Source organism: Cylas formicarius, unplaced genomic scaffold, assembly GCF_029955315.1.
Source record: "Cylas formicarius isolate icCylForm1 unplaced genomic scaffold, icCylForm1.1 PGA_scaffold_6__28_contigs__length_40554024, whole genome shotgun sequence".
Lineage (NCBI taxonomy): Eukaryota > Metazoa > Arthropoda > Insecta > Coleoptera > Brentidae > Cylas > Cylas formicarius.
This window is the reverse complement of record NW_026844347.1, coordinates 3,596,555-3,618,746: the sequence shown is the minus strand read 5'-3', so window position 1 is coordinate 3,618,746 and position 22,192 is coordinate 3,596,555. Positions and strand designations below refer to the sequence as shown.

The 22,192-nt window shown below is 32.9% G+C and overlaps 2 protein-coding genes across 3 annotated transcripts in view; one reads left to right on the top strand and one right to left on the bottom strand.

The window, feature by feature from the left end:
- Nucleotides 1-22,192, top strand: part of LOC132704049 (uncharacterized) — a 151,754-nt gene that overhangs the window by 6,805 nt on the left and 122,757 nt on the right. Inside the window, exon 2 of the mRNA XM_060673691.1 lies at nucleotides 10,753-10,810. Within this exon, the coding sequence (XP_060529674.1) occupies nucleotides 10,753-10,810 (58 nt within the window). The remainder of the gene's footprint in view (nucleotides 1-10,752; nucleotides 10,811-22,192) is intronic.
- The window catches only part of LOC132704046 (uncharacterized), a 66,309-nt gene that overhangs the window by 30,108 nt on the left and 14,009 nt on the right, over nucleotides 1-22,192 (bottom strand). The window lies entirely within an intron of this gene.

The following is a 22,192-nucleotide window of genomic DNA, read 5'->3' as shown; positions in this document are numbered from 1 at the left end:
TGTCGGAAACACCAGATTTTCCGGATTAACCTCGTCAAAATGAACAACTTGTGTCCCAGTCCTCAGGGTATTTACCGAACAAACAGTAAAGTCGTAATGATGACAAACAACCAAAAGTTTTATTTATTCTTTATCAAATCTCTTGCCTGTCGGCGTCGACCGCTTAACTCGGAAAAAAAAACTTTATTCGAACCTCTGCTTACGTGTCATAAAACATTGTTAAACTTTTAGAGAAAAATCGTTCTCTAACCGCCCTCGCCAGAAGTTGCTATCGCAATTTTGGGAAAGAAAGGGTTGAAAGAATTTATAAACACAGCCGGATATGAATCTTGTGTAGGCGATGTTTACTTTAATTTGTGTAGAGATTTTCTCGATTAGGACTACTCCTTTTTTTTTTATCCATTTCATTTTTTGAGAAGTTAGATGATTTTCTAATCTAATATTGTAGGAATTAAAAATATATATTTATTGCTTATTAAAAAACTTCTGGATTCCTCCTGCGTCGGTTTTTGCTTAGTCGAAATTGCTGACGTTTCTACAATTATCGTGTTGGCTTCTTCAGAGCTTGACTGAAACTGGCTCGTATTTTACTCTGTTCCTGCTTATATATTATTTGAGGGGGCGGAGATAAATCAGGGGCATAAACACAGTCTCGGATGACTGATTCCCAAATTGGGGACAGGTAGAGACCTGAGTCGCGATTAAGATTGTTAGGTTGTTTATAGATTTCTATAGATTCTCGGATTTTTCGTTGGTAGAAGAACTGATTACATGCAAGCATTTTAGTTTTATCAAATAAAATATTATGCCCGATTTCATGAGTGTGTTCGGCAACAGCTGATGAGTTTATTTGTCTTAGTTGTAAGGCTCTTTCGTGTTCTTTGTGCCTAGTTGATATTTTTCGTCCGGTCTCTCCAATGTATTCTTTGCCGCATATGCATGGAATGCTGTAAACTCCTGGCGTCTCAAATGGAATTTTGCCTTTGACGGACCGCAGATGTTGAGAGATTTTTGGACAAGTGGTAAATCTGGTTTTGATGTTATACTTCTTTAGAACTTTTGATATATGGTCAGTGATGTTTTGAATGTATGGAAAGGCCACAGTGGCTAGTGTAGGATTGCTTTCGGCCTCATTGGTATTGGAAGGTTGTGGTGAAGTGTAATTTTTGATGGAACGCTTAATATCTTTAATGTGGAAATTATTAGAGAGAAGAGCAGAGGTAAGGTGTTTTAATTCTGTTTTCAGGGACTCGGGCTGAGATAGTTTTACGGTTCTGTATATAACCGGTGATTTTTGGGCCGGATGGTGATGTGACCATGCATTAAGGTATCGGCCTGTGTGCGTAGGTTTTCTGTAAACACAATGAGCCAATGTTAGGTCTGATTTTCTATTGATAAGAATATCTAAGGATGGCAGGTTATTATTAGCTTCTAACTCAATGGTAAAACGTATGTTAGAGCGTATCGAGTTTAAATGTCTATTACATTAAAAACAGTTCAGGCGATTGCTATAAAAATCGTCTCGTTCCCGATTCGGCTTGGGCTCTAAACAAATCCCGTTAAGATAAATCGATTGCCTTGCTGAGATCTTGGCGTTCTTATTTTGAACTTAAAACTTCCGCAAAGCAATTTTGGTAATTGTAACGGGTCGCAAACTCATTAGGACAAATGCTTCTCTCTGTCTTCGATGTTTGTTTCCTGACAACGTAGGTATATTGAAAGACTGCAATAATCAATTTAAGTTTTCGCATTTAATTAAAATTTGTGTACATAGTTAGCAGTATGTATGTAACAGTAATAAAGCATGGTTTGTTTATCTATAATAAGAAAATACATCAGGTGGTGATGATTAGTGCTGGGGAGGTATCATAGGGTTGGGTTCCCTTTTTCATTATATCCCACATTTAAAGAAAATTTAAAAGGCACTTTATAGGTGTTGAGTAATGCATTATACATTACCCCGGTTGTTTTATCAACAATTGTTTTATATAATCTTAAAACAATATATCTCAATGGTACTCTGTTTGTGTACACCTTTCCATCCGTTGCAGGTATTTTTGGGGTTGAACAAAATTAATTTGCATTCAGCCCCATTTTGCGGATATGATTTGGTAAGACATTGGAAAAAAAATGTTTTTATCGAAGCCGGCCAAGAGAAATTTCTGGAAATATGTTTTTAAGTTCCAGCCACGACCGCATTTTTTTGGAAAATTTCTAGCTTGAGGTAGAGAAAAATTACTCGCTAATACTACGTCTTTCGAAAAAATAAAAATTTTGAATTTTGGACAAGTAGGCTTTAAACGGTGCTGATAATACGTGTTTTATTAAACTGATTTGATTTTTCAAATAAATGGGATATGACAGTTTGTTTTATAAAAACTTTTGTGTAGTTTTTTTGATTTATTTGATATTATTACTACTGTATTATTTAAACCCACTTCGTATCCATAGCAGTATAAAAGTTGGTAATAGTGATTTGGTACATTTATTTATTTCAGAAGAAATTTTATATAAAAGGCATATTAGTATTTATTTCGTCAAATTCTAATACTAGACTAATTTTACAAATATTGAAATTGCATATCAATATCATTATTTATTTTTCTATTTAGAATATTTCTCAAGTAATTTAGTGAAGGAACTATTTAGATCTATTGTTAAGAATAATAATAAAAACAAGAATAATCATTTGAATGACGATGATTTCTAACAAAATATTATTTTAAGCGAGTTATTAACATTATATATATAGACATTATTTACAAATCTTCTGAATTCCTCTGTGTCGGTTGTTGATGAATCGAACTTGCTGACGTTTGGCCAACCATTCTGTTGGCTTCAGTCAGTCAGCTTTAGTTAAGCTCTGAACAAATCAACAGGGTGGTTGGTTGGTTGGCGAAACTTCAGCAAGTTGCATTTATCAACAACGGACGCAGGGGGAATCCAGAAAATTTGTAAATCATAATACAGTAGCCCGTACAGTACCTCTTATTTGGAATACCCTGCCCATTTGTACGGGCGTATGGGTAGAGCGATGTACTTCTAGTCGTGAAACTAATAATTTATATTACTTTCATTGCTACAATGAATAAAAACGCCTAAAATCTGGGCTGGAGCTGCTAAAATTTTCGAGGCAAACCGCCAATCTAAACGTTTCTCACAGAGCAAAACGAATTCGTTCACTTTATGAAATCGCTGCGAGAGTCGAAGTAAATCCAAACTTATAATAGACTGCTGTGTCTGACAAACGAAGCGATAATTCAGCAATCCATGTGTCAAACGTGTCGTTTCGACTTTTTGAAACTTAAATGAAAATTGAGTCGAGATGATTTATGATGTATTAGTTTTAATTTTGGTTTTTAAATTTCTAATTCATTACTAAAAGTGTTTTTAACTTTTCTCAAATTTGTACGATTCATAAAGTCGAGAATCAGGTTAGTAGGATGATAGTCTATAAATGAGAGGCTGGTTAGGACTTTACACTGATGCAAAACGCAGATATTAATTAGTGTGATGTAGTCAGTCCTGCAACTTGTATTTATTTGTTCCTGAGTAATTTTAAATACTCTGCTGTACGAACCTTGTCTGCTACTATTGTAATATCTGTTATGCTTCAATCGCGGGATGGTAGTCCAGTGATATCAAGAGTTTTTGTACTTGCTTCCTTAAAAATCCAGAATACGATTCAGATCCCATTTTATCTTTAAGGATTTTGGTGTTTTGATGTCATGTTATGTTATGTACAGCCGGATTTTTCAACATTTTTTGAAATTAGAGAACAAAGAGAAAATGTATTTCTCAGTAGCTTCTCTATAGTTTTGGTTAGTTTTTTTTTATTCTGTATTTAATAATCTATCAGAATGTTTGTTATTCGATTTGAAACAATTTAGCCAAAAGAAAATTAAAACGAAGAGGTTATTTTAGGATCATTTTAATTGAATTAATTATTCACCTCCATTTTCGTGTAAAACAGTGTTTTTCACCTAAAGTTGCCCAACGTCAACACCTAGTACATCGCCGAAATTATACCTCTAGAGGAAATAAGTACCCAGGTTACTGGCAAATCGCAATCAAAATTTCAGCTTTATAAATATTCAAATAGAGTTTAAATTGTCTTATATTTCAACTGAATTTTTTGGAAAATAATTAATATTTGAAAATGGTCAAAATCTACAGAAAGCGACAGCGGTGAGGATAGTGATTAAAATTGATCGATGCAAGAGGCAACACTGCTGAAAATATTTTCTTCTTTTTAGTGGGGCGAAATATTTGTTTTCGATACAAAAATGTACAGTCTCTCTATGATTTCAGGTATTGAAATTAAACGAGCATAGCTGGTCTATTTCTGAAAATGAAATTCTAAAATCTTTTTTGGCTGCGGTTCTGTTTCTCTTTGAACAGGAAAGGTCTTTCTACTAAAAAAATGATTTTGACCGTAACAAACAAATGCCTGAACTTCCAGAAAGTAAAGCTAACAGGAATGCAATGAGTTTAAATAAAAGTTATAAATAATTAAATCTTAGTTACGTAGTGTGGAGCAAAACCACTTTATCGCTCCAGGAATTTAAATTAAGTCCATAAAATTAGCCAGAATACTGGGTTTTTGCAAGAGATTGTACAATTGCGAAGATAGGGAAAACAATGTAATCTCTTTTGGCCGAATTTTTGTAGATATAATCTTTCTACCGGAATAAAAAGCATTGCCTGGAACAACACAACAGATAGTTTTTACGTATTGCGATAGCACATGTTTATTTTTTTTAGGTTTTTTTGTTATGTTGTCACTATGGGGGTTCGTCTGCGAGTCCATTGATAAAGCTGAATTTGAAAACTATTTACAAATATGCTAGATTCCTCCGGCATCGGAGGACATTTCGCCAATCCACCTGTTCGCTTCTTCAGAGCTTAATCGAAACTGGTTCACGTTCTAGTCTGTATCTGTTTATATATTATTTTAGATTTTAGGGGGGCGGAGGTAAAGTAGGGACATGAACATTGTCTCGGATCACTGATTCCCAAATTGGTGAAAAGTAAAGACCTGAGCCGCCGTTGTTTGTTTGGTTGTTTATAGATTTCCATAGATTCTTTAATGTTTCGTTGGTAGAATAATTGATTATATACAAGAATTTTAGTTTTATCAAATAGTAGTGTTTATGTTCCTTGAGTCTAGTGCTTAGTGAAGTGTTGTGTGATGTATTTTGTGATGAAATGCTTAATATCTCTAATGTGGAAACTATTATAGAGAAGGTGTTTGAATTCGGGGTTCAGTGACCCGGTTTGAGATAGTTTTATGGCTCTGTAAACAAGTGAATTGAAATCCGATGATTTTTGGACAAGATGGTGATCTGAGAATGCATTACAGTCTGTGTGCGTGGTTTTCTGTAAACAGAATGACACAATGTTAGGTCCGATTTTCTATTGATAATAATATCTAAGAATGGGAGATTATTATTAGTTTCTAATTCAATGTTAAAACGCATGTTAGAATGTGAAAGTTTTTTGAATAAAAAGGAACATGAAAAGCAAAAATTCACACACAATCAGAAACTAATAACAATTTTTTCGTATGAATCAATTCATATGCACCCCTGTATATTTGTTTATAATTCAAAATCAATATATCAACTAGTCATCAGTAAAATAATTCTAAAAACGGTAATTGCTATACCGGGTTGTTTATAATCGCTGGTAGGTTAGAAGTTTTCGAAATGCACTGCTCTCTTCAGTTTACTTTTTTTAAATACACCTGTCTAATACGCTGTTCTGGATATTAATTATTTTTTCTTTTTTTTCTTCAAAATATAATACTAAATCTATAACTTTGCTGAATTTATCTCACAGTAAAGTGAAATTTTGGTTGCATATTATACGGCACGGATAATTGTCGCCGAACCAAGGTTTTCAAAACATTTCACTTTTGAGATATGTAGAGTTCTGTTATGGTTATCTGTATAATCAATCAATTAAAAGTTGTATTTTTTAAATGAAACTTACTGCATATTACACTATTTTTGGTTTCCATTATCAAAATAAGACTATGTTTCAATAATGTGTATATCTAAACCTTGAGATTTTTAAATAATTTGAATTTTGTAGTATAAAAAACCGTGAGACAAAAAAATTCCGACCATTTTTGTATTTCATGTCAGAATCATGAAATTTAAAATAATAGGTCTAGCCAATATACAGAGCTGCCGCCGGCTGCAACCAGAATTTCCGCTTTCTGTAGCGACGAAATGAAAGTTTAAGTGCAGTCAAATTTTGGAAAAACCGCTCTAGACAGGTAGAGGAAGTTATTAAGTAAAAGTAATCAGAAGAGTTCATTGAATCTAAAAAGTAATAAAATATAGCGTATACTGTTTAAACGATGGTTTCATATGTCTACATAAATGGTATAACGCAGGAAATAAAGTAACTCTTCATTTTCTACAGCTATGTAGGACATAAGAACTACGTTTTATAAAGCCAAAGAATCAAGAACTTTGCAACACTTTTTCAAAATAATATTGCCATAAACATAAACAATCTAGTCAGTCTAGTCAGTCTAGTCTGGTTAAAATTCTCGCTTGATGGGCACCGTGTGACTTGGTTGATGGCTTTTCTTAGGACTCCAACGCCTGAAAGATCCGGCTTGACTTCCCGGGTCATCATGAATATTCTGGAAGATAACTGTAAATATGGTTTTATTCTAGGTAATTGTATCACTGCTACCATTATTTTGAAAATACCTTGTCTCGCCCTTAAATTGGAATACGTCTGTCTTGCCTGGAATCTAATTCATTATTGTCATGATTCAGCAATCCATGGTATTTAGAATCCACCAGTTATTCTCCATTACAAAGAGCTGCCCAATATTATAAACCTACTGAATTTGTTAGAATATCTGTTCTCCCACTGGTGATACCTATCACTGTGTTAGGGCCACGTTGAATAAATCGACTATAAGCACTGCATATTCATATTCTATGCCGAAGTGTATATTTGAAAATACAAAATTAGAATTCAATTCAAAATTTGTTCACTATTTGTGTAATTTGCTGATAGTTGCTGACTTAGGGATTCATTATTTAATCATTGCTAAAAGTAGGAAAAAATCACAAATAGGAGACTGAAAATCTACCGAACCCTTGTTAATATTTTTTCATTGGCTGAAATTTTTCCAATAAGATTATTTATTCCAATAACTTTGTTTGGTTTGGTTTTCTTGCCTTAATAATTCTTAAGCTTTCTTTTAGTATCTTGTCTTTTTTGAGGCATCTGTCAGCACGCATTCGTTCTTTGCACATTTTGATTGCTCATTCTTCAACTATAATTGCTTTTAGATAATCTGGTGGTGTGGTAGCCTTGTAGCAAAATCGTTACTTTATTGGCTCTTCTCTCACTGACAAAAAAAAAACACTCAAAGGTTGAAACTTCTATGTACGACTACAGTATTTGTAAGAAACTAGGCGGTTCGAAGGCGTAAACCAAGACTATTCGCATCTGCTTTTCACGGATGACTACAATGGATGAGCATATTTAATTGGCAATTTTTCTTCTTAAAATATATTTTGTGCAAATGCTGTTTTGAAGTTCTTAAGGAATATCTTTCAAAAATGTCTTTTTTAAGGGGTTAAGGTTATTGAAACAATAAGTGAAGTGAATATTCTGTAGGATTCCCCTTTCCTATTATTTGCAATAAAATAATTCCAAATACATATTTTAGCACGGAGAAGTATCCAATCAAACTGCTCGCCTTGCGAATAACAATGCCAAAGGGTCAGTTCATTATTAATGTATAGAACGTTCGGGTCCTTCGTTCGAAGAGTAATCGGTCTTTGAAACGTAATGCGGAAGGGTCGAGTTAAGACTTTCTTTATAGTTAAAAAGGGTTGTAATTCGAAGTAACAATAGAGTGCCATCTGATCATCCCTTACAGATGTTATTTAATATTATTTAATAATATACTCTATTACTAGTCTATAAAATAATATTTTCTTTTGCATGAACTGGGAACTATGCACTAATTTCGCGTGTACGGCCTTCTCCACCATTGCCAAGCCCTTATTTATTAAAGGAAATAAATGTTTATGACAGCTGGATTGATACCAAGTATTAGAATCCAACATAGATTTAATGAAAATGTCTTGATTGAAATCCGAGATTTATTGAAAACGATATTGCACAATTCAAAATTATTTTCTTTAATTATATTACATAAATAAGGCCAGCAGTAAATATCTGTAATATCTGCAATAGTGTAATCTGTAATAATTTAATAGGTAATAGATATTTTAGTACACATCCCGATTTTTTAAATTTATGTAAATTTAAAATTCGTAGCATTTAGTTAAAAAATTAGTTTGCCTATTAGTTTCTTATGATATCGAAAATTAGTATTGCCCCAACGATGTAATTAATAGGTATAATAGACGAACATCTCATTCAAGAACAAGTTAACCCTTTTAGTAAATAACGGCTAATAGACGGACGTTTCCTTGGTTTCAGTTTTATCGCACAGAACCAATTTGGGTTTTTTAAATTGTTCCACATTCTCTTTCAATATTTCAACTTAGCTCTTACTTTCCATTTTGGCTGGAAGTAAGGTCATTTTTTTAATTGCTTTTTTCCCAGAGCAAATTGCATATTTTACCGTTTTTGGTTTCTTCAATAGGTATGCCCATACCGACATGAGTTGGTGGTCGTTGAATTGTTTGACCTTACAACAGTAATCAAATGTCAAATGTCAATGTCAAATGAACTTGAACTTGAATATAGAAAATGTTTTTTTTTTAAATATAGAAACAAGAGATATCTCATATACATATGTTATTAAGACTCGCTAATTGGCAAATGTTAGAATGACTTAAAGTTTTACGGAAGTTTGAGAGAATATTTGAAGTATTTAAAGCGAACGTTATAAACTTACTTAAATCGTTGCTTTGCGCGAAATAGATAGTGCGTAATATCTGATATAAACTGCTCAAAGTAAACTTCGATCAAGTAAATTATCGCTTGTCACAGTTTGTCGGAGAAGAACAAGAACTGGAAACGGCAAAGACGTGTTAGTCGAACAGTTTCAAATTATAATAATTGATTGGGTATACACATAAGACTACAGGAACCAAGTAACAGTAGATAATATGTTCGGATATCCTAAGAGAATGTCATAACAAGTTATTAATACCAAAAATAAAATCATTGAAGATTTAGAATAGTGAAAGATAATGGGTTCTGCTGGTTTCATACCAAATTAAGTTAGATATATAGCTACTAGATCTATAGAAGCTTTTGCTGTGCTGATACCGTTTCTAAAGCGAATATCAACAAAATGTGATAAGTGGTTAAGTAAACCCATGCGCGAGTCACCTCAAAACTTGTTTTCAACCATTTCAAGTCCCACCTTGTGGTGTTCCACAATCAACATCACCGCTCACAGTTCGTCAATTCGACAGTTTCAAATTTCACGAATTTAGTACGACTTTGTCGCATGCAAGAATCCATTTATAACCAAGCAACTAAATTTTCCTCAGTAGTCGAAACTTTTTTGCTATGGCAGATACTGTAGTTGCATCTACTGTTTATCTCGTTTTGTAAACGTAAAGTAAAAAATAAAAAAAAGGTGGAATATGCAAATGTTCGCAACCTGCAATTTATCCCAAAATTTTTACAAGAATGTGTTTAACTGATTTGCACGATTTGTAAATAATTTGTAACTAAATTGTACATTATTGATAAAGTTATTGCCAATTCGAATAACCAAGTCGCAAGAGGCAATATTGTGTAGCAAGGTAATCTAAATTAGCCTTATAGAATATAAAAGTTAATATAATTTTAATTTTAAAAAATTTTATTCTGCATTTCAAACATCTTCATTTCTCTCGTTTCCAGTATTGGAATTATGGATTTTTCTTAAAAATCAAAAAGTTGTTATATGCGTGTTAATTCTTTTTTACCATTTTTGATATTTAACACTAACAAACACTAAGTATCGTTTATTGTAACAAAGTTTGAAAAACAACCTTTAAAAACAAAATTTCACCAAAATAATCAAGCCCACTCAGCAGCAGCTTGCTTAACGCTGGCGTATATTATTATTCAGTCTGTACAATTCCAGGGGGATGTGCGGAGAATGATTCTGTACGAAACTCACATGGCCGACTGCAGCGCCTCAATATGACAGTACTTACGACCTCTATACTATCCAGTAATATGAAGTTGGATACCATCTAGATATATAACCACAGGCATTTTCGTAACCAAAACCAAAAATGCTTTTTTAACAAAGTCGAGGTCTTTCGCTTCTTCACGAAAATATTATAGTCGCTTAAAGTTAATTTTTATCGCTATGGATTGTTTATTTACAAACTAATTGATTAAAATAATATATACAACAGAATACGCTTAAATAGGAAGTTTGGTGAGAAGTCAACACGCCGTACATATTCCAAACGAGGTGTTCCAATTTTCCGACGCATTTTCGCCCCGCAGCAATTTACGTTGCAGTAAAACAGGCAAAAAATTGAATCGATATCGAACAGGCGTAATTTTGTTGAAAAAAAAAATGGCGCGGGATCGATATTTGCCAATAAATATATCTGCACGATGTGGATTTTATTGGCAGGGGCAGATCGGGTGTTTTGCATTTTCCTGTTTGTTTATATTCCGAAAGTTTTGATCAGGCTAATGGGAAACTGATGGCCATTTAAATAGCTTGTCTTTTTAAAATGTTTTCAGTATTTGTAATGTATTATTTCGGTTTTCTGTTTGCAGAAATATACCAGCGAAGGGACCATTGTGCGAGATTGCGTAGAGAAATGCGTCGAAAAAGGTAAGAACATAGCAAATGCACAAACACGACAACATTTTGAGGTGTTTTATAATTTTTAATAACCTCTTAAAAAAGTCCGCATCTAAGTACACTATAGAGTGTAGTGAATATTTCAAAAAGCAATATTGCTTTAAAATCGTGAAAATAATGTCGTTGAGTCAAATATTCCTCAACAAAATGTAGCTTAAAAATGACATACTAAGGTTAAGTTTTCGAAATTTTTATTTGACTGTTCCTCAAGGTATCGACATCAAAATGGGGATGAAGAATAATAATCCACTTCAATTTCTTATATAACTAGGCGCTAGTTTCATCCTATAATCTAGCTAAATCATGCCATGACTTCCTTATTAGCAAAATTATGTTATATTCTGAAAATTGTAATAGAGTGACGGTTTTCAGGTACATTTATTTAGATTAAACAAACCGTTTTAAGGATATTGGCATAGATGCAAATCATATTCCACATTTCGCCTTGGGAATATTCACTAGGCCTATACGCATATTAACCGCCCGAAATTGTTTGAAGTCAAAAGATTTTTATTTCCAGATTAATTAATGTCAACAAAAATGCAAATACAACAATGGAATATCCATGATTACATTCATATCGATATTCTATCCAATCTTCTCTCCACAAAAACGCTCGGATTTAGTTTTAAGTCGATTTGTGGATAGTTTTTGATTATTTTGGTGAAATTTTGTTTATAAACGTTGTTTTTCAAACTTTGTTACAATAAACAATACTTAGTGTTTGTTAGTGTTAAATAGAACAGAGAAATGATAATTGCGAGAATTACACATTACGTCCTATTTCTTAATAATGAGAGATATTTAACAGGGACAAAGCTTGAACATATCAATCATTATTCACTTATTCACAATGAGCCATTGCTATGAAAAAGAGTTTTAAGAAGTGGACAAGTAAATACAATTAACATTAATTCAGTTTAAGATTAAAATTAAAATAAAGTCAAAAAATACAGTCCTAAAATACACTTCTCCAAACTACTCTCTAATTTTGCACGGAAAAAATCGATTACCACTGGTGAACAAACAAAGGTACACACGCTGCTTTGTGCGATAAATGTTTTTTTAAATATTGACTTTATTAAATGCATATTTACATTTTTGTCGAGTTGCTTGTCGAGTTTGCTTGCTTGTTGATCGGCTATAGAATGCTAGGGAAAAGTGGCCTAATTAACCATCAATAAAAATCAATGGCCCACAGTTTTTTCCGGCCTTATCAACATGAAATCTGAATCTACCACAGTAAGTGTAAAATATTCGACTTCGTATAGTGGGATTGAGTTGGAGTTTATTTATAGATGGTGAGCTTTTTTAGAGCGTTGTTGTGTAATGTCACGAGGTCTTGAAGGCCTGTAACAAATATTTAAATCATGCCCTATTAAAAAAATAATTAAAACGGCTAATGGTTCGAAATATTTTTGAACTCAAAATTGAAAAATTTTGTAGAGTGACCTGTGGCATATTATTCTCCAACAATTTTTTTTGAGAGTGCTGTCGATCAATGTGGATTCTCAGTGCTTCAACACCTAGAATTTTGAAAAACGAATAATCTTTTATGGCAAATATAAGTCGATATAGCTAGCTAGAAATTCGTTGTAACTTTTAATTTTAATTCCCTTTTTCAGTAGTAGTTTTTTCTATTTATTCATGTACTCTTTTGATAAAATGGAATAGTGGAAAATGAGTTTTAGGAAAAGCAAAACTTATTTACTTATTTTTGCATAACATATAGGATGTGGAAACCATAGGTCAACTGCTTCATGATTGTTTATATATTTTAGATCAATTTATTCCAAAATGTACAAATAACCGCCAAACAGGCATCAATAATCCCGCATTTTTCAAATTCTTAGAAAAAAAGAAAAAAAAAAACAGACTTCGTTGATTACTGACAATAATAATTGATAATAATAAATAAAATTGGATACGAATGAAGCATGTCGATATATACAATGAGAACATAAAGGCCTAACTTTCGAACCGTTTGGTATATTGCGATGGTATTGGGATGGTGTTATATGGGACAATTTTTTTTTTACCGAAAATGAAATTTTTGTAAGTCAAAATAGTTTCGGTTTATTTTTTTCATGTAATGGTGCAGGTCTATATTTTCAAGACCTTTTTATCCCTAATTTAAATTTTGATTTTGAAGACATTCGATTCATTTATTTTTAAATGGATAGCGGTTTGATTTGGTTTTCTAGGTAACATAGCTTCTGGGGGTAAGTAAAAAAAAAAGCAAAATATAAATTTATAATATAATAAATAATAATAAATAACGTATACAATGTATACAGTATACATATTTCCATCTGCGAAACACTACACACAAATATTATGAATGCACTGTAAATAATAATAATAATAACAATAAATAAAACTATGTAAAAAACTAAAGTTATGACTGATCCTATTTTAGTTTAAGCCACCTAGGTTACCAAGTAACCTAAAAAGCTGCTGATATGTGATTCAGGCTTATTTTAATTTTTGTCCAGTCCATGAATCAATCTGATTTAGCTTCTTTTAGTTATTTATGTATGAATATTACCGATTTCCCTATAAGTAAGGAAACTAAAAAATAAAGTCTGAACCTACAGGCGGTCCTGTGACGTTCTATTATAAAAAAAACAGCGCAGTAGTTCTGACGTTTACTATGCACACAATTGATGTGTAAAACAATATAAAATTCCCTCAGCTTGGATAAGAAATTACAGTTTTTAAAAGTGATGATAAATATAATTAATAAAGTATTTGAGTATTATGACTCAAAAAATGTCCTGTACCATTTAATCGACCCGCAGATTTTGCAAAAGGTTTCCACATATTGCAAACTAACATTCTATTAACAACAAAAAGTGAGGATTATGATTTTAGCATATATGTTATAGTCTATTATGAAACCAATTTGGTAAGCGCAATTACAGTAGCGGCTTTATTTGGCACAAGCAGAGCTCAGCGGAGCGAGTGAGTAATAAATTTGGACTTAAAAAAGTTTACCTAACGTGTTGCATACTATACTTTTCTACGACTGTTAGCTTTTGGGTAGGGTAGACTAGGTACGGTTGAAACATCTTAAATATTGAAAAAACTAAACCCGGGGCGGGAAGGGGTACAAGGGGCGAGACACGCGGGCTGCACGTCCCGACATGATTCCACAGTGTTGCGACGCACTCCGCGCGCTCATCACACCTACAGAAGGGCCTATTGTGTTTTGACAACCACTACCAACTAACCAAAACTAACCAAAAGTAAGTATTTATGATCAATTTCTTTGTTATATTTCTTGATTTGTATGATATTATTCTCTTTGAGTATTTTATTACATAATTGTAGTATTTTGGAGATTATACTATGATGGTTCGTTTCATTGTAGGTTATTATTCCTGGTGTTTGTAACCATTTTTTTCTAGAATCAGAGGGTGGATACGGTTGTAACAATTTTCTTGCTTTACAGATGCCTATAAAATGGGTCAGAGAGACTTCAAGAGGTAAAAGCGACATGTCCTTCTACAAAAACTCTTATGAAGAAGTCAAAAAAGGAGCTTCATTCAGGCTAGCTGCTGACAAATATGGCATAAGCTATGTCTCTCTGTTGAGATACAAACGAAAGAGGGAAGCTGTTTACGAAGAGCACCCTAACCGGGTAAAAGAGGGGTACGTAGCTCACGATAGAGTTTACGTAGCTCACGATAGAGTTTTCACCAAAGGTCAAGAGCGTGAATTGTCGAAATACCTGATTCGTTGTTGTGATGAGATATATTTTATTCTCTTGATAAAAGAAGTCAGAAAACTTGCATATGAACTTAATATCAAATATAATTTGAAGACTCCGCTCACATGGATTGAAAATGAAGTGGCTGGAGAGGAGTGGTTCCGTTCATTTATGAAAAGAAACCGAGAACTATCAGTACGTGCTGCACAAGCTACAAGTCTATCTAGAGCGACTAGTTTCAATCAAACCATTGTAAATCTTTTTTTCGACAACCTTCAAATCGTTATGGTTCGAACCTCAAAACATTTATAATGTTGACGAAACTGAAGTTACTACAGTGCAGAAGCCAGACAGAGTTGTAGCAAGACGTGGCTCAAGACAGGACTTTCACCGATATTTGTATTTCCTTGTATACGATGAGAATTTTATCAGAGATGGACCAGTAGGTTCAATTGGTATAGGTAATCCATCGGGGTGGATGCAAGATGAGCAATTTATTGTGTTTCTCAAACATTTCAAAAACCACACGAATGCTTCTCAGTCACATAAGGTCTTACTTGTATTAGACAATCATTCGCCCCATATACATATTCATTTTTTGGACTTTTGCAAAGAGAACGGAATAGTTTCACTTTCATTTCCACCCCACTGTTCGCATAAATGACAGCCATATGATAGTTCTGTTTATGGACCTTTCAAAAAAGCAATAAACACTGCCTATGGTGCCTGGATGCGAAATCATCCAGGTAAAGTCATGATTATTTGTCACATACCGAGCATTATAACAAGTACAATGCCCTTAGCTCTTACTCAAGCTAATATTCAGGCTGGGATCTTCCCATTCAACCGCGAATTGTTCCAAGAAATTTATTTCGCACCATCGTTCATTACAGACAGGCCAGACCCAAATGCTACAGGACCAGTTGCCGCTTCTAATAATAATCTCACAGTGCGTCCATCTTAACCTGAAAATAGTGTAATTGCTAACACTCAATCACCAGTGTCTTCTCAAAACGTTGCGATGCAAGCAGCAAGAACCCCGCCTAGACCTTCTCCTACAGAAATCAGTCAAGACATACAAGTTATGACACCAAATCTGGAACCAAGCGTCTCTTCTCGTGCTGCTGCTTTTTGTACGGAATTAGAAGGAATTCCGTCCACAGGTAAACAATCTTTATTCTTGCCTGAAGCATTACGATCCTTCCCAAAAGCTCCTCCTAGTAAATTAGGAGCAAGAGGTAGAAAAACAAAAATATCTGCGATCTACACAGATACTCCTGAAAAGGAAGTAGTAAGAAAAGAATACGAAGAACGACAGAAACAGTTGAATAAAACACAAACGAAGAAAAAAGTATTTGAAGCATCCAATGGAAAGAAGAATATAGAAAAGGAAAAAGGTAAAGATAAAGGGAAGAAAAAAAATCCATTTCACCACCTGATTCATCATCAGATGAAAAATATTATTGCCTTGTTTGCCTAGAATTATATTCATCAAGTTGATTTCGAGGGAGCTGGATACAATGTCAAGGAGGATGTACATTATGGTCTCACGAAGCTTGTACGGATGTGAATAGATATTACATATATCATAACTGCAGTGAATCTGATTAAGATTAAGAAAAACATATTTTTGATGATTTTAGTTTTGAATCCAGGTTTTTCTCATTACGAGTATTGTTTATTGGTTTAGTGATACTGATTAGAACCATAGAAAAATATTTGGTTTATTTCTGAGACTTATCTATGATTATTTCTAAAAAAACTCTAAGCAATGAGTCTGATTAAGTTTAAGGAACAAACGATTTTTGACATTTTATTTTTGATGCTTAAAGAAAGAAATATATTAGTTTTGTTGAATATTAATAATTCAAGTTTAGCTCTAAGAACATTCTCAGACTGAAAATGTGCCTATAAAGTATTGTGATACTATGTAGTAATTAGTTAAAGTTGCAATATAGTGATTGTTTGAATATTAAAACTGGTTCAAATACTCATCTTGTGTATTATTTCTGTATATTACAACTGCCCCTCATCACTGTTATAACCGCCCTTGGCATGGGGTCGATTGTAACACTCTCACGCACTTTACAAAATTATTAATTACGGTAAAACTATTTTACGTATGCATCTTGTGTTGATTTTGGTTTCAAGGTAAATGACAAGGCTTCCATCTAAAATTTTTTAATCATAGTTTAAAGTCATAGCGCCTGTGTTAAGGGCTATTATGTGAAAATTGTTACAACCATACCCAATCTACCCTACATGCAAAACGACATGAATACATGACAGAATTGACAAACGTCAAAATTCAAGCCGTGCGTTAATATCCCTTAAATTCTTAAATGTTTGAAGTGGAATAATAACATTATAAAATGTATGTTTTCATGTCATTATGTTATTATGTAACATGTGCTAGAATAAGGAAATAGAAAAATAAATAAAATTGTAATTTGTTATTAAAATTTCGCAAATACTGTATAGTTTTTGAAGTAACGTTTCAGTCTTTTGCTTTTGCAACTTTTTCTGATAGTACAGACATTCGTATTGTACTCCTACTCCCTTTCGTCTTCTAATGATTCACTGTATTCCGCAGTGAGAAGAAATTAGTTAGAAGCGGCGGAACTGATGACGATAAGAGGTTAGCTTGACGGAAAAGCATTGGCTCTATATCCCTCTATCCGATTTGCGGAGAATAGATTCATTGCTGCGGAAAAGCGATAAATCCTAATACCTACAAGCCTATCCTGTTTTATTGACAGTGATGCGCTGTTTGTGGTTAAATGGTCGCAATTCTCGTACAACTCGTAAAGCTTTTCGTTAGACCGGTTTTGTAAATTAAAACTGCCCAGGCGATTAAAAAGCCGTACAAGGTTTCGAGCTATAATTTTTCGAAAAATGATTTCAGCTCTTAAAATTATTGTTTCCACGAAGTATTGTTTACGTAGGTTCGGTTCTCGGAGCAAAAATCGCATGCTATACCTTTAAATGCGTAATTGCGGTTTTCGCGTGTTATGTGAAACGTATGGATTATCAAACAGGCATAACCTTTAAATTAAGAAATGTTTGCAGTGTGCGGTCACGTTTCAAGGGACACATAATCTTTGCAATCTAAGATATCGGGTTAACACCGCATAATAGGGGGGTTAGAATAGTGTTGACGAATTCCGAAATATGTTTCTGAATGAATGGAAGCAAGGAACAGCAAAATTAAATCCTTAAGTGAGTAAATTTCAAAGGTATAAGTATATAAATAAAAACATTTAAATATACTGAATGTTTCCGAATTCAACATCCTGGATTAAATAATTCACTGTCATATTTTAATTGTGTTTAAAAAAGCAACTTTTTTTCTGAACAGCGGAGCTCTATATATAAATACAAATTTTTCTAAATTTTAAAAATTATTTATGCTCTTTTCAATATTTTGAAATTAGGTTTAATTTTTTAATTTTTTTATAAATACTCGTAACTGCGAAAACAACTGGAAAGGTTATTTTACAAAATGACTATTAAGTTTATTTCATATATTCCTACAAAAGAAATTCCCATTATTTATTTTGAATATTTTTGCTCTCTGTGACATATTGATATCAATTTTGTCGTATTTTCTTTGAAACACATAATTTTCGTTACTGTATAATTTTTTCATTAAAAAAACGTTGCGTGCGTTCATTATCGAATAAATGACAGAAGAAATATTTATTAAAAGCATTTTCATACGTAGTGAGCAAACAGTGAAATCAAATTTGTCATTTCATGCTGAAATTGAATACGTTTTGTAAAAGGGTTTCTTTAATTGGAACTTATTCAAAAAAAAAATAAAAAACGACACCCTAGGCACCAGTTTGCTCACTGACGAGCGGAGCGCAGAAGACCGACTGTTAATAAATGAGAGTGCCTGGAGAAGTATATAATCGCGTTGCATACTAACAAACGTCAAAATATTGGGCACGCCTGGGAATTTTTTAGTAGAGAATTTTAAAATCTGTGAGATGAAAAAATTTTACTTTATTTATTTCTATACAATGACATAAAGTCCGTCTCTCCTTGTCTAACTTTGTTACCGTTTGTTATATTTCGATGCATTTTGGGAGGTATTATATGAGAATATTCTCTATTTTTATACTGAAAACGACATTTCCACAAGTCAAAATGACGGCTTGGCACAGTTTCTGTTTAGTTTTTTTATAAAATAGTGTGACAATTTATTTTGAAGGCCTTTTTATGCTTAATTCAAACATCGATTTTGCACACATTCGATTAATTAATTATCAAATGGCAATTAATAATGTTTTAGCGAGACTATTATTATTGCTATAGTATAAAAATACGTGGAATAAAAAAAATACATAAAAATAAATAAATAAATGCCAAGAAATACAAAATAAATTAATAAAAAGGCCTTCCCAAGCCGTCATTTTGACTAATGGAAATGCCATGTTCTGTAAAACATAGAGAATAGTCTCATATAATATCATCCCAAATTTCATCGCAATATATGAAATGGTTGAAAAGTTAGAGGTCAGGTACAAAAACTATAGATTAAAGAAAAATTCATCAAGTATTTCTCGACAGAAGATGGTTTTTACTTGAAGCGACAGTTTAAAAATCTTAAATGAAATTAACCATGCAATTATTCATTTATTTTCAAAACATTTTTTTATTTCTATCACTATTATGTTTGTGGAATAGTTAGCTTTATGTACATCGTTGGCCGATTTTTAAATCGAAATTCCTCTTTCATAAAAACCAATACGGATATCTGTTATACGTCTCAGGGTTTAAAAAATCGCTTTACCTTTTCTACTATGGCAAATTTTGTGTTTCTATGAAAATATTTTCAAATGTAACCAGTTAATAAACGCTACCTTAGTGACGAAGTTGATCTGGAACAGGCGGACTACGAGTGACTGAAGAAGTTGTTTCAGCAAACATGCACATGTTTGTTGAAAAATCCCCTATGTTGCTCTTAGAATAAGCAAATATATCTTCCTAAATGAGATATATTAATAGATATAAACGAAGGACTTTGCTGATTTTTGTTAAGATAATATTTACAATTTTTCATTTTAGGTTAAGATCTCAGTTTTATCTGCATTTAAGTTTCCTCGCCAAGAAAAAACCCAAGAGAAAAATGCTATTATAACTTGCTAAAGGGTCTCCTTTCCAATTTGAAATATTTTATTCCAATTCCATCCTCTTTTTGGAGAATAAAATTTCATTTTACTAGTCAGATCGTAAAAATATGTTTTACTTTCATATTAATAAAGCTGAGCAGGCAACAACATCAAATACGTTTCAAATTTAAAGCTTTCGGTTCCACGTGTCCGAATTATCGATCCGAAATAAATATTGTGTTCGCATTCACTGAGCCTGTGTTTGATCTTAGGCAATATTTCGAAAACTATTGAAGTTCAATCTATAAATATCTAAAATATCTAAAAATAATATTCTAGGAGGTTAGCCTAAACGAATTTATGTGGTTTATCCAGCTTTTCATTGTTCGCTATAGCCGAATGTAGATACGAATATCCGTTCAGAATTATATTTTTGCCTTCTGGAAACGTATTAAGTGCAATAAATGATAAAATACTTTTTTCTATCTACTCGAAAATACTCAATCAAGCCTGCGAAAAGTGTCACTTTAGGATGCTTCTTTGAGTCACTGCAGCTATTTGCGGTAGTTTAGTCACTCCTAACCAATGACATTGTTTGACTTGAAATTCTAACGGAGTTTAAAAACGTTACGGTTAAATTATCCCAAAAATGTTACAGATTTTAGATGCAATTGATTTCATGAGAGCGTGTTATTTTAAAAAAACTGGATATCTTAAGAAAAAATTTTTCGATATTTTTTTTTGTAAAGAGTACGTATAGATAGATATAGATATATAATTCATATGTATTCATGCAATGCTCATGTTAGTTGCAAGTTTTTCGTTTTAGAAGTTTTCCCATCGTCATGACCTTAGACAAGTATATGCAATTTTAAAAATGTTCTGTGTATAATAATCTCCTGAATCAACTATTGCAAGAATTGCAAGTTTGGTCTATTAAGTCGACAAAAAACATAACCACTATGCTGATGGATTTTGGAAGCCATGATGAAAAAATATGTTTTTAATAAATAAATAAATAAATTTTCGAAAATTTACACAAATAGACGGATTTTAAAAACTTTCCAAACGGCAACCTATGAATTACTTCAATATGGTTTTTATAGATCCCGTTGATGGGGTCCTAAATTGGCAGACCCAGTAGATTGTGCACGAACATTTGTGCAGGTTGGTTAATTGTTTCTGATATTAATTGACCGATTGTAGGCTCCCGCGCAAAACCAACAATCGACAATTAATTGGGGACTTTGTAAATTCGCGGCGGTTGTTTGGCTCAAACCAACGCGACGCCTAAATACACAGAGCGAGATTTACGCCGGTGACATTCATATTTGCTTGGGGGTCCCATCGAAATTTGATACAAATTTAAATCGTTTTAATATTATCTCAATTAAAACGTGCTTTTTTTTTTAACAGAGTTCGAACCAAACGATGACTACAAAATCATAATATCAAAGTTTACAGAAGGGATATCCACCCATTTTTCCAGCATCTGCAGACAAAAATCGGACCTTTTTTTTTTTCATCCAACTCACAAGTTCAGGCAAGTCGAGTTGGCCGGCCGGCTTACACCCAACCGACTAGTTGAGTTGCTTTTGCTTGTTTTCAAAAATAAAATTTCCAATTCGAAAGCATGAAGTGAATGTTTTGTCATTTACACCTTGAAAGAAGTAGTTCGCATCCTTCAAGATGTGAATACGTTTAGTAAAAAACGAAAACGCATCTTTTTTCTCGTGTGTGGTTGGCGTACACGCAGGTGTTGGGGTTGGGTCGAATATATGACTCGGGCGATAAAATCAAGTCTTGAAAAAAAAAAAAGAAAAATTTGAAACAAGCTGAGAGATGAACATATTTCTTTATTTTTTTTTAACAATTTGCTTTTTTTGTCCGATTTTGTTGAAATTGTTCAATAACTAGATTGTAAAAATCCAGTGCCGTCCCGGACGGTATCCTAACAAATAGTTTGCGACCAATCATAAATTTGAGATGTAGGCTTCGCGAATATGCTATATTTTCTTTTCCACTCTTTTCTTTACTCGCTTGGATGAAGAGAATAACTAGCTACAACCGGATGAGGTACGCACGTCTTCTCAAGTAAAGACGTCGTTATTTTCCGATTTTCGGATTCACTTGGTGACAACGGTGAATCTGTTCACTTTGGGCATAATTTTATTATTTCGGCTCTATCCGATTTTCACTGTTCATTAGTTTCACAGGTTCCAACAAATAGTGTTTTGAAAGAGACGTACAATAATGATTTTTTGCAATTTTTGTTGTTTATTTTAAAAGTACAAAAAATACATTTTTTACTTTTGAGTTGTTCTCCTTTCGTTGGAAAAAAATCAAAATCATGAAAATTCATCAGTTATTTGTATGAATTATTTTTTGGTCCCCTCGATCAAAATAAACTTGGTTCTTCAAAATTAACATCAAACAAAGTTTTGAAAAAACCACTATCAGCTTAATTTCACGCACTGAATGCAATCGTTTTCTTCCAATATTGAATACCACTGCCACTGAGCC